The 13,813-nt window shown below is 38.2% G+C and overlaps 1 protein-coding gene across 2 annotated transcripts in view; it reads right to left on the reverse strand.

The window, feature by feature from the left end:
- The window catches only part of LOC113154749 (MICOS complex subunit mic25a-like), a 48,202-nt gene that overhangs the window by 12,744 nt on the left and 21,645 nt on the right, over positions 1 to 13,813 (reverse strand). The window contains exons 6-7 of one of the 2 annotated variants that reach the window (XM_026349107.1): positions 11,634 to 11,704; positions 533 to 668 (exon numbers count right to left, since the gene is read on the reverse strand). In XM_026349107.1, the coding sequence (XP_026204892.1) occupies positions 533 to 668; positions 11,634 to 11,704 (207 nt within the window). The remainder of the gene's footprint in view (positions 1 to 532; positions 669 to 11,633; positions 11,705 to 13,813) is intronic. The other variant, XM_026349109.1, reaches the window with a different exon arrangement.

Consider the following 13,813-nt stretch of genomic DNA (forward strand, 5'->3'; position numbering starts at 1 on the left):
AAACTGATTTTAATACACTAATAACAGTGTAATCTTCCTATCAGAAAGTTCCAAAACACAGTGTACGCCTGCTGACTTATAAATCCGCTCAATAAGCATGCCTCATTGATTTAGCCTTCTATTTGAAGTGTCAAAGTAAGCAACATGCAGATTACAATTCTCAGAAGTTAACTGATTTGGCAGAAGGATTGAAACCTTTGGGTTCCACTGTCAGTGTCACTGTCAAGCTCCATACAGGTCTGACTAATTAACTACTACTATTCTGTCTTTTTAAAAAACACTGAAAGCAAAATAAGAAAAAAAAAGAAAGAAAAGGGCTTAATGTGCTTTGGCCAAGTATGACACTCAAAACAAATGAGCAAGAAGTGATGAAGAACTGATGAAATAATGGGACAATAAATGTGGGAATATGAAAGTAGAAAGGCACGCTGTTACCTGTCACACACACCCTAATACAACCACATAAAAAAGAGAAAAATATTTTTTTCTTTCATGCTCCCACATACCCACAGAGTATGTAACCTCTGCCTACCTTCTTAGCTTGCTGGACACAGGTCATATACTGTTTAGCCAGGCTGGAGCAGTACAGGGTCTGCTGTGGATTTTCTCTGTAGCACTGGAGCACTTTGGCCTGCAGTTCAGTGCACACAGACACAGTCTGCCGGGGCCTAGAAACAGAGGGTAGATCTGAGGCTTAGTGTGATTATAACACAGCACTACCAACTGAAAATATCCATAATCTGCTCAAATTTCTTGGCTACAATCATCCTGTTATTGCTCATTTGATTGCTTGTTTTAACAGAGCCTTACATTTTCAGACGTAAAGCAGTAGTTTTGTATCAACTCACAATCAGTAGTGCTGCATCAATTATTCAGTGCTGACAAAATCCAAACAAAAAAAACATTGATAGCATTTGCTGTTGACTTATAATTAGATTTTGAGAAATACTATTTTTTTCTTATATTACTACCAATAACAGGTAAAAGTTTTAGAACTTTACTGCTAAACGTGAAAAATTAAAACAGTTTGAAAAATAAAATACAGCGACATGGCAGAGGGAAGAAATATCCTCAGCATGATGTCATCTAGAATCAGATCTGTTGAAATGATCAGACAGGTTATAAACAGCCACAAAACTGATGTTTCCATTAATGTTTGGCAAAGCATTGTAAAGCTGTAAAATATGGCAATTATTCTATCTCAAAATAATATTAGCTTATGTGAAGCTGCAATACATTTTGCATAATTTCAGTTTCTTTCAATAATAGAAAAGACTATCATTGAGCAGTTGTTTTGCTTCTTGAGACAACAAATTAACCATGACTGCCAAACTGAAATTCCAACATCAGGTTTATGTAATTAACAAAGAAATAAAATTAAAAACTGGCTTCATTAAATCAAGATTAGGGACAAGGTACATGTGAATAAACATTGCAGACTCCATAGAGTTAGGCTTATAATGAAACTGCAGAAACACATCACTAACCACTTCTGGTTTGTGTCATTAAATCTTACGACAAGGAAAAGAAAATACAAACACTTGACACTGTTTGAGGTTTGTTTTAGTTGCAGGAGCTGGAGCAGCTAAGATAGTGCCAAAGGCTTCAAGTGCAGCCTGTGGAGAGAGATGAATTATGCATAGACAAAGCAGCTTAGGAGTTAAAGTCAAACTTTCTCTTTTCTTTTTGTCTTACACACACAAACTGTACATGTGTGGAGGCAGAAGCACACAATCACAACCACACCCACAAATATACACACATTTGTGCACATGCACACATACAGGTACTGCATGCTAATCCTACATGAGAGTAATCCTTGAGTGCTCTGCTGCTTGTGGTAATTTACCTGCTGTTGTGACAGAAGTCGTAACTGGGAGGATTGGGATGTGGAGATGAACACACACGTATGTAAACACGGCGAGAGACACAACGTATCATTCTCAGTGCTGCATCACACCTTCCACATGTACACACTGTCCACTACAGCTGAACATTATAGACAAAAAGTTAAGAATGACATTACACAATATAATTGTTAAATAGTCTATTCTCAATTACAGTATTAGCTGGTCGTTCTATTTTATCACATGATCTTTAGTCAAAGATGGAATCTGTCCAGCTGTCATGTAATTGTACATGTTGAAAAATCCTTTATTCCGGAGCATCTAAAGCATTATTCTCATCTTATTCATGACTATTTTTGATACTTCTTTTTAAATGTTTTCTCAGTTGCTGCTTTCCTTGCCAAACACAAACGTTCAACATCAACTTTGCCAACATATTTAAAAAGTATGACACTTGAATGGGTATTACTAAATCAGCTAGAGCTTTTGCACTCAACAATTAAGTTTCATGTGTACTTGAAAAGACGGGAAAAGAGCAGGGATCCTCTACCTCTGTCTGCTTCTAGAAACATCTTTATATCATGATATTATCCTGCAGTGCTGTTTCACTATGGAAACAGCATTGCACTGTAAAAAGCAACAGACAGAGAGGATAAGGTAGGTTTAGGGTTAAGTTTGATAAGGAAATGCAGGGATTCATTTCACGTGATACAACAATGCAACAATTAGTTGAGAAGCTGATCGCCTAACATTCATATATGGAATCATGTGCACATACAAACACACACACACAAAGAGCTGCCCTCACGCCGTTCCTCAAAGCAATTACAGAATCATCCTTCACATGTGAATAAGCTCAGTGGTCCTTGTTTTCACTAACAAACAGGCACAATAAATTTGCGAATTTGTGTGCATGTATCTGTGAACTGTGCTTTGCACTGCATGTGTGTCTGCCCAAGATAAACCATATAGCCAGAAGACTGTAGGAGAAATTTCCCTGTGCTGGTACAGTATGTGTATTGTGCAGTCTCAATATGTGTGTCTGCGTGTGTTTGCATGTGCAGTGGAGGGTAGAGCGACAGGATTAAATAAATCACCAGAGGAGAGAATATTCATGAAAAGGGAAGTGAATGCAACCTGAGTGAGAAAACGTGACAGTGACATATTAAATGATAAATGACCCTTGCAGTTTGCATGGACAAACAGTATCCCATGGCAACCATCACAATCTGTATTTTACCTTATCTGCATCGTGCGGTGCCACGCCATTCAATGCCCAGGGCGACGATTTGTTGCGTAATATTTGACTCTAACAATTATTCATTTGGTACACGGATAAGAAGCTATCAGGTTCAATATAATTCACTAGTTGATGTAAGAGTGGACAGCCCTAGTTTCAGTCATGTAAAGGCCAATTTGACATACTCATGTGAAGAGTTGGTATAAGATATCGGGTTTAGGGCTAAATGGTTCTCTTAGTGGAGAATCTGTGGTTGGTCACGCCAGACGGGACTTTCCATTGTGAGATACCTGACTGAGGTTTCAGAGGACCATGGTTACGCTAGTAACTAAACTATATTATGTCAACACAAGATTGAAAAGAGAAGATTTGCTGAGGTGATCCCATGAAAACATTTGTCTACACTGAAAACAAAGATGATTTTGTTGTGTTAGTCTAAAATTGTGGGGAAGAGTTTCAATCACATGATTAAAATGATACGACTGGTTGATGTTTGACTTTGCAATGTGACAGCTGGCTGGAATTACTCCCTAAGAGTAGGAGATAAGAGCAACAATAGCCCAAAGGTATTAATCCAAGCAAAAAAAAAAAAAAAAAAACTAATTCTTTTCTCTATTCAACAAGAGAAACTTTCTGATAGGAGGGGTGTTTTATTAATGGAATCTGAAGCAGAAAATTGCCTCTGCTAATCTGCGCAAACTGCCTCGTTGTTAAAATTAAAGGTGAGCTCTTATTAGAAAAACATTAGCCGCACCAGCTAGTTTGATAGCTAACTTGCACATGGAAAAGAAGCAAAATAACGCTCCAATTGCTTTGTGCTTGTGACGGTTTTGAATAAATACATGCAGAGTTGGGGGAGAAAGATTAAGTTTATATTCTTACAGTTTCCCATTATTATTTTTTTTGTCTCACCTTGGCAGGGTGTAGTTTTTATGAAGAGAGCTCAAGCTCCATGCCACTGCAAAGTGTGACACTGGGGAATAAAGCAATAAGAAGAAAAGGAAAGATTGTGAGGGTGTAGCATTTTATTATTCTCTCTATGTACAAGTTGCGGTTGTTTGTGTCAGTGTGTGTGTGTGTGTGGTGTGTGAACGGTTATTAATGTATGATGACAAGGATTTGGGCTCCTTTAAAGCATCAGCCATGGCATTGTACTTTTGGTTTTTAATATTACGCTGAGTGGAGGGGAAGAGAAGAGAGGATCAAAGATGTCGTGGCTGGGGTGAGATCAAAAGGAATGACAGAGCATGCATGTTGTTTTGTTAGAGGTTTTGTAAAGCTTTTATGATACTGCCATAAGGTTAACATTCACAACATTATATTTCAGCAGGCAGAAATATTACTTTTAGGATCATATCAAGTCAGAACTACAGATTTAGTTTATAAAGATTTTAGTTTATTTAGTTTATAAGATCTGTCTGAGGACATAATTCAGTAGATATTATTATTCTGACAGTCATAAAAATAATCATCATAATAATCATTTATACTATATTTTGGTAAGTGATGCAGCCAACTCAATGCATAAGATAATGTTACAATATAATAACACCTAAAAAAAATGATTATTAAGCTCAACTCTACAAAAACACATTGGAGTTCCTGTCTTTCTACTCCATAAAAACACTTACAAAGTCTGTCTCAAATGGAAATCAAAAACACCTACAACCCATGAACTGAAGACAGACAGAGCCTTCATTCACTGACCGCTGAATAGCTAAAGGAAGATAGAAAAGTCGGAACAATTCACTCTCAGCGTGGCTGACTGATGCCAACCAAACTCACTTTGTGGAAATATAATAAGTTTGTACAGAGAGAGAGATGGAAGGGGATAAGGAGCGTGTTTCATTAAAACAGTTGACACTCAGGAACAGATAAGGTGCACATGTGCTTGTGTATGTCAGCTTGTTGCTGATAACTTTTCACTGAGGAGAACTTGTGGTTGGACAATCGACTTCAGCTGTGGGTGATGAGGGGTGAGACATGCACTTTGGAGCATTTAGCTGATATCACCTTCTATCGCTGGCTTTTTTTTTATCATTTACAATTTCAATTCAAGTTTTGTGTGATCTAGGGACCTTTAAAGAGCTTCACCTTTCTTTTGAAACACAGTGCTACTCTTATATTTATGATAATGTGTGTGTAATAGTGTATCATGAGCACAGCATTTTTGCGCAGCAAAACTAACTTTTATCACATTAATTATTAATTATCTCTTTTCTCTTTCTACTATTACATAATTTGTTGATGCTGTATGTTCCTATAAGAGGTCTTCATCGTTCCAACATTCTGTGGCTCACCCAGAGATTCAGTTGACCATAACAGATGCAACTAATGTGCTGTGATGTAATCCTTCCCTCCGATTTACAGTCCACACTATTTATAATATAGAGCAATGGGTATTAAATTGGGAATCTGTAATGCCAGATTACCCCAAGTATCAGAATCAATGTGAGAAGAGAAAAAAATGAATGAATGCATTCCTGTATCTCTTTTACTGTTATGGCAAATAGGCTAAATCTGATTTACATGTTCACATCAACTCATTACATTTGCTCAATGAGAGATCGGTTTGAGTCAAGGAGCTACTGCTTTAAGAGGATAAGCAGGTTAGATAATGGATTGTTAGATAGATAGCCAGTGTTCTGTAAAAGTTAGACTTGTGGATGGAAAGATGATCTCTGTTGTGACAGAGTCCACAGACCAGTAAATCTGACCTGTCAGAGTAAACTACAGAGTGTGTGTGTTACTTTATATACTGTACTCTTTAGAAGCAGTGAAAGGAGAGTGTGTAAGGGACTGCAGCCTTCTGTCTTAATGGTTAATCTTTGTTAGACCACAGTGCAGATAGGCCTTGTCTCTAGTAATGACTAAAAGTCTACTTTTGAGGGCAGAGAAATCCTTACAGTATGCTACCTGTCTGTTTCACTAATTGGACACTCAACTCACACACAGGAATAGACACACATACAGAATAAAGTAGATATAACAAATCCACATGATAGTAGGCTTTTAACCACAAACTGTCAGCAGTTATTTCATGGTGAATTCTCACATAGACATCCACCTGAGCTTCACTTAGGTTCCATCTCTGCAAACACTTTGAGAGTAACAAGGTTTTTTAAGAGGATTAATGGATTTTTAGATCTTAAGGTAAGCTCAGCTACAATGTTGAGGGTCTCTTAGGTGAGTTATTTTGGGGAACGTGACTTGTCTGATATCCGAAGGCAGGGCTAATGGATGAACTAACTCCTCTAAAATGCCCCATGTAGTTGGGCAAGGCAAGTAGCAAATGGCACTAGATAACGTTTTACCACTCACAATGTCTCCACTAAAGGAGAATATTTTAAACGGTATGACCTGTCCAGTCTAGAAAAAGAGAGGCTATGTCCCAGGGGGTTTCCATCTTGTTGCCCTGCTATCGGGGAAGTACCCTCCTCATGTGTGAGAGGTAGCTTTTAGCTTAAACTCCAACTATTTGGGACTAGTACTGGAATCACAACTAGGAAATAGTAGCCAAAGTGGCAGAATATAAGGAACACTGAATCAGCAACCCTTATATGGAAATAATCTTTCCCACTAAATCTGTATGTACTGTACATGTGATATAAGGTGTTGTAATGTAACATGTTTCTGTGACTTATGGCCTTATCAGCATTTGCCAATGTACAAGTCAGGTGCAAAAATAAAATAATAAAACATGCATAGGAAGAAGACAAAATAATCAAAACTGTGCCAGATGACTATAATTAACACACACCAAATTTTTTTCTCACCTGGCTTATATTCACTATATTATCTATATTTAACCCCCAAAACAAACAAAAAAAAAAATAAGTAGTGCAACTGCCTAGAGTGGCACTTTGCCAGGGGCAGCAAAATGTGGGCCAAAAAACCAAACAACAACAAAAAAAGACAAAACAAGATTGATGAGTGATGTATGAATCCCTGCTCACATCTTAGCAGATCTTTTAAGGATGAACACCAAGCATTTCTGTGCTGATCTCCATGTCAAAACACAGCTTTCACTCCGATGCTAGAGCATGTGAGCGGAGCGTGAACAGGAAGATTTTGGTCAGATTGCAAAGCGGCTTTTTTTTTTTTTTTTCTTTTTTAAACAAGGGAGCATCACCCTATATCCTGCTCCAGTACTGTGACTGAAGAGCGTAAATTCTCAGGGTTCCACACTGCTTACATGCTCTGTCCAGTGCACTGAATTTTTGTCCATGAGCATGTGTGTCAGTATATCGATCAAGAAACAACACAGTTCATGCATGAATTATTGTTTATCAATGAAGCATGGCGGATACAGTCAAAAGCACACGGACACAAGCTTGTCAGCTAGAGGTTTGAATATTGTTAAAATATAACAATATAGTTGGTTTGTTCTTTGTTTCTTCCTAATATTGACACATAGGAGCAGCAAAAATGTTTTTGGCTTGAGCAGCATTAGTGCATGCACCGGTCCCTAGACGTTCCAAGAAAATGAAGCTGAAGACAGTAAAAAAAAAAAAAGAGGCAAAAAAAGGTTAATGCTATGGAAAGAGAAATAATGTGTGTGAGATCGATTATTTTTTAGAATCAAAAAGATACTAAGAGAGAGAGAATCAGACACTAATCCAGGGACAGAGACTCATACAAAGACAGAAGAAAAGGACACACTGTAGATACCTTATATGTTGGATTGTGGTGCAGCCCTCCCCCCTTTTTTCAGTAGTGGGTAAATAGAATAATTACTGGGTGGCCAGTGTAGTGTGAAATGACATGTGTGACCATGGCACAATGAAACACTGCCCAAATGCTGACGGAACATGACAAGCACATAGCTGCCTGAATACAAAAGTGTGCCTGTATGTGTGGCAGAGATAGAAAGAGAAAAGGCAGTGGAAGTTTGCGGGTTAGCAAGTGTGTGTTTATGTGTGTGCACACGCGTAAAGAATAATGAGCAACACATTGTGGCAGGACAAAATGGTATTCCAGCAGACTCATGCTGAACTGATCTTCTAACCTCTTCCATGCAGCTATGGACAATAGCAAATCCTTGCTAATGTAATCATTTGGTCAAAATTTTGGGCCAGAATTAAAAGCTGTTGAATTCAATGTACCAGGTGAATGAGAATGGCAGTGTTGTGGATGAGGTCACTGCCCATCAGTGTAGAGCTAGCAAAAAGACCATGTCTCTATTTTTTCCTCTTGCAGTCTGTAGAATCCACTAAATTGCCTACATAATAATAATGGTATTTTTTACATTTGCTTCAGTGTGTATCCTTTAGCCTTTAGAGATGGGTATATAGCATGTACTTAACATCACAGGACTGATTCGAAGTACAACCAATATAAACCTTCAAACTAAAACTGTTTCGATCAATTTGTTAGTAAATCACAGCAAACCTTTCTTTTACAGTTTTCTAATTACTATTTACTCAGTAAATGCATGTACTGTATATGGAAACACAGCATTGTAGCAGATAACCACCCCATGTAAAAAGTAGTTAAACACAGATAAACTACAGCTGAAATACTAAGAAAAACCTCCACTTCCACCTATCAACTCAAACAAGTACCTTGTAGTTGTAACCAATTTAGGTTGTTAATTTATAATTGTGTGCATCCTGAAAAGCAACCAGCTCATAGGATCACCTCATCTGTTATTCTATAGACAATTATAGTTAATCAATTTACAGTATGTTGAAAATAGTCCAAGTTTAGTTATAATGAATGAATACTTTATTGATCCCCTTGGGGAAATTTTGGTTGGACAGCTGCTAGACAGTATGTCAGCACTACACTATGGGGTTTCGGTGTCTTGTCCAAGGACACCTCAGCAACTAGCCAGGAGGAACCGGGAATCGAACCACTCACCGTGGGGTTTGCAGGCGACTGCTTTGTTCTGTAGATTTAACTGTGTGCAATTTGTTTTCTGTCTAGTTCTGTTAGATGTGTATTTTTTCTGTGTTATTCCTATTATCATCTGCATGCGTTTTTCTGTGTAATGGCTACTGCAATACCTGAATGTCCCTTCTGGGAAATCTATCACCTATCTATCAATGAGGTTAAGAAACAACCCAGAGTGACAGCCAAAGATTTGAAGGCACTGGTTCAGACTATAATATACAGTATAAGTACTTTACTAGTGCTGCTGGCATACATTGTCAGGACATTAGGCAACATAAATACCTTGCAGCATAAAATGACTTGAGGCATACACGTAACTACTGCATATCTTGACATGTGTAAGCCCATAACTTAAAACCAGCACAACTGCAATAATACTTCTCTAATCATATTACTATTATAACAGTAATATTCATACAGCATAATATAAGCATCCTGTTACCCACTTAATAGTATTTGCACAACTTAACATAATTCACCACTTAACAACATATTGCACAACTTCACATCATTGCTTAGTAAACAACATATTGAGTTACCTATCCAATTTAGCACTGCCCTTTAGGGACTAACTGCTAAGAATGTTGTATCTTTACTATTTAGCAAGAGGGAGGCACAAATGAATTCTTAAAACAATTAAGTCAGCACTTAGGTACTCTAAATTGTCTTCCAGAAGGTAAAAGCTCATACCCCTGAACTGAACAACATTGGAAGCTTTTGCCAAGATTTTCCGACTGCTCATAGACAAACTGAAGAAATCAACAAAAACAGACTTGAGCAGTAGGTATACCACTAATCAACTATATGCGAAAACTGCAAGCGAAGTGGAGAACGAAAAGTAATTTCATTAGCCACAATTTTTTTTCCATATACCAAACCAATTATTACTTCAGAGAGAGTCCTCACTTTTTAGTTCTGTGTGCTCACGAAAGATGAGTGACTTGGATACCCTGCTGGCAGCAGAGGCAGAATAGGTGGCTCCTACACTGGGATTTCTACAGGTTTTTATTTTAACAGGAGATCAGGACTGTATAAGTGGCAGTAAATGGCTGGATGGATAGCAATCACATTATAATAGTGCACAGTAAGACATAAGAGCAAGGGCAGAAAATCACGTCCTTTAAGTGTTAATGAAAACCAAAAGGTGATGAATGAGCATAAGATAAAAACAGAAAAATATAAAGGATCTGAATTAATTACCATCATCATTTGTCGTCTTTCATCAGTTTTGCAATAATCACTGCCATGCACATGGGAAAATGGGAAATGGCGTTCTGACAAAACTGGATTCATGGAACTTTGTGGCGCTCTTCACTTCCAAAAAGGGGTGTAAATGGGTGTTAGAGAGGGGCGTAAATTGGCGAGGCCCACACACTCTAGTGTTGCCATCGTGGCAATGGCTCAGTGCTGAATGAAATGGACATGCTTTTTGACAACAGGTGAGACTGAACTCTGCCATCCTAGAGGAATGTCTCTGCTTCTGGTTAAATCCTGCTGTTTCCATCAGCAGAATGGGTCCAATTAAAAGGTTTGGTTACTCTGATAACCAAAAAAAAAAAAAAAAGATAACCTTGAGGTCTATCATTGTTACACAAAAGAAAGGCAAATGTGTTAATATCATAATTTATCTACCCATATTTTTTTAAATCTACACATAAAATCTAGGGCCTCTTTACACCAGAGAACGAATAAAGCAAGATAAAATAGACCCAGTTTTTGTGTAGGCTCAACAGAAAGAAATCAGGGTTTATGACTGTGGCAGGGAAAGTAAAACCAGAAAGCTCAGTGACACACAGAGTCAGATAAATCATTACCGATATGGGTAACAAGTTTGCAGCAGCTTTTAAACTGATTTAAACAGCTGTCTGTGGAGATCACGCTTCACTGAATGTGAAAAACAGACTTGAAGAGTAAAAAAGTGGCTTGATACATTTAATAAAATGGAATTTCACCCAACCTGCGAGACTCGGGTCTCAGGCAAGTGATGGATGGAAAAAATGCGTATACTGTATAACGCTTTCTATGTGAATTGGCCAAAGAATATAATGTGCGATGCCACCTAACAGCACTGGTTGAATGCTGCTAAACTACTGCCTCAACAGTTGTTGCATCAGTACTTCAATATTGTTTGCCATAATAGTTGTGTCTATAGACTCAAATTCTGAATTTAAAAATAGAAGAATTGGAAATGCCCATAGTGAGACAGAAGTTTTTAACTCATCACACACTTAGGAAATGGTGAACCTTGACATGCTAATAAGAGAATTTTGTCATAACACTATTATATGAGAGATGAGATGTGATAATAGTAAATTATCGCCTAGCCTCATCACAATGTGTGGAAAACGATGTTTTGACTATCAGGCAGATGCAGTAGGTGTTGAGTTCACATTAACAACATTCATAACACTGCAGTCAGGCTTCACACAGTGGTCTCTGCCCACATCTGCTTTTTGACAACTGTCTGAGCCTCCTGCTAATCAAAACTGGTTTGTCTCTGTGATCTGCTGTGCCGAGACATCATGTCTGTTTCTGCCTGTAATATGCTTGTAAAACATAATAATGAGGCAATAACGGAGCAACTGTAGTGAGTATGCTGAATGGCTATTTCCACAGAAAATAGTGGAGTGAAGTTCATTCACAGTATTTACCGGATATGAGCTTCAGCTTTGTTTGCTGCTTGGTTGTACTGTTCTGTCGTCTCCTTGTAGTTGTCAAAGTTCTGCAGGTAAAGAGACAGAGAGAGAAAGTGGGGTGAGAATGAACTCAGAGTTATCATACAGCTCTTTAGATTTTTAATAGAAACTGGGCTGTTTTGAAACATATGAGACTTGTTTCCAACTTTTATCAACACACAATTTTCTGATTACCTCATTACAAAACATAAAATTAAAACAGATATCAAAGTCCTATAATTAAGAGTTTAATAACTTGCATAGCTACATAATGTTACCACCACAGTTATAACTGTTTTGTTTTTTTTGCTTCAATTCAGGCTCTAATGAGCCAATCATAAACCAAAATGCATAAAGCAGCCATAAGAAATGTCACATTCGTTAAATTAGTGACCTTTGAATTTTACAGCACTGCTTACAAATCCGAGTGCTGATGGACTGTTAGTGCACCATAATGTTTTATTTCACGCGAGACACAGTGGCATTTAAACAGCAATTACTACAAAGCTGAAGCTCAAGTCTAGAGGGCAGGGTCAGAGAAAGCACACCTTTACTGGAGTAATCAGTGGTCACAGTGTTAACTACACTGCATCACGGGCAGAGGCGCTTACAAGGCCAGGAAGACGTCGAGAGTAGAAGTAGTTTTAGAAAACAGATCAGGTCTGCAGCATTCCAAGCCTCAGTAATAAGAATGTGTTTAAAATCATCAGCTCTGTGAGATGGCTTTGCATCAAAACAGATGAAGTTCGGAGCACACCAAATGGTAAGTGCACATGCCACGGCACAACAGCATCCCAGTTTGATTTTATTTGGACCTTTGCTGCATATCACACCCTTTCTCTGCCTGTGTTTTCTGCCTGCCTCTCTACTATCAAGCTATCAAATAAAGCCTAAAATTCCCCTCCAAAAACACACACATTTAAAAACTATTATTCCCTAAACACAGAGCAAATCTCTCTCTCACTCAAACACTTTGACTGTACAGTAATCACCATTTACCAATAAACGAAGCACTCACGCTCTTAATTATTCCCTATATTCCCAATAGATAGGGTGATAGTAGAGCAAGATAATTGAAGTGACTGAGCAGGGAAAAAGATGGGATCAAACACAGACCTCCTTTACAATCCCTAGCACTTTCCTCCTCCAGTGCCCCCCGGTAATTTTCATATCTCATTATTTCACGCTGATCCAGACATGCCTCAAGACTCAACTAATGTCATTGGCATGTTTTTCCTTAATCCTATCTGCCAGTGTTAACTACAAAGTAATAATCTGTCCCACTATTCTTTCATGTTCTTTAAAGAAAGAAAAGAAAAACAAACCTAATCAACACTGTTGACGTATAACTTCAGAAACAATTACAAATATGTAAACTGGATATATACAAAAAACATTAAAAAGTTTTTCCAAGTACAGTTTACCTTTCTCTTTTGGGTTTGTTTTCCGTTTTAGCTGTAAAGGTAATTCACAACGTGGAAATGCCAAACACCCCTGCCAGTTATGTTTCCTGGCTGTATTGTGTTGGATTATGCAGGACAGGACTCAGGATTAGACTCTTGTTGCTGCTAAATCTCCCCATTGCCAATGTGTGGACCAGACTCAAATGCCATATCTCGACCGGTGGGGTGAGGGGTAGCAAATGTAACCCTAAAGACTGAATAACAAGTATATTTCATCGCAGAATTGTGTGCTTTCATAATAGAAGACAGTTCCTGAACTCAGAACATATGCTCTGATGTTTTATTAATCAACTCAGCATTAACCATACCAATAACTGTCTAATTTCAAAGTCTAAGCCATATGTGTCAAACTCACGGCCCGCGGGCCACATCCGGCCCGGCGTGTAACTATATCCGGCCCGCGTGATCATTTCTATATTATTGTTATTAATGGCCCAGCGATATGAAGCGCTGGTAACACAATAAACTACAGATCCCATAATGCAGCGCTTAGCTGCCTTGCAGAACACATTCCGCGTTAATCAAGTCTAGTTTATGATGCTGCTAGTTATTATGAAGCTGGTCCTCAGGATGCCAAGTAATGTTGAAGCAAGGCGGCACAACAGTGTTCAGAAATACGCACTTTGCTGATCAACTGAGTTCTCACGGAGCTTTGGTGACTTTGACGAACAAGAAAATCATTTTGAGTTGCTT

The sequence above is a fragment of the Anabas testudineus genome, chromosome 5 (genome assembly GCF_900324465.2).
Source record: "Anabas testudineus chromosome 5, fAnaTes1.2, whole genome shotgun sequence".
Classification (NCBI taxonomy): Eukaryota; Metazoa; Chordata; class Actinopteri; order Anabantiformes; family Anabantidae; genus Anabas; species Anabas testudineus.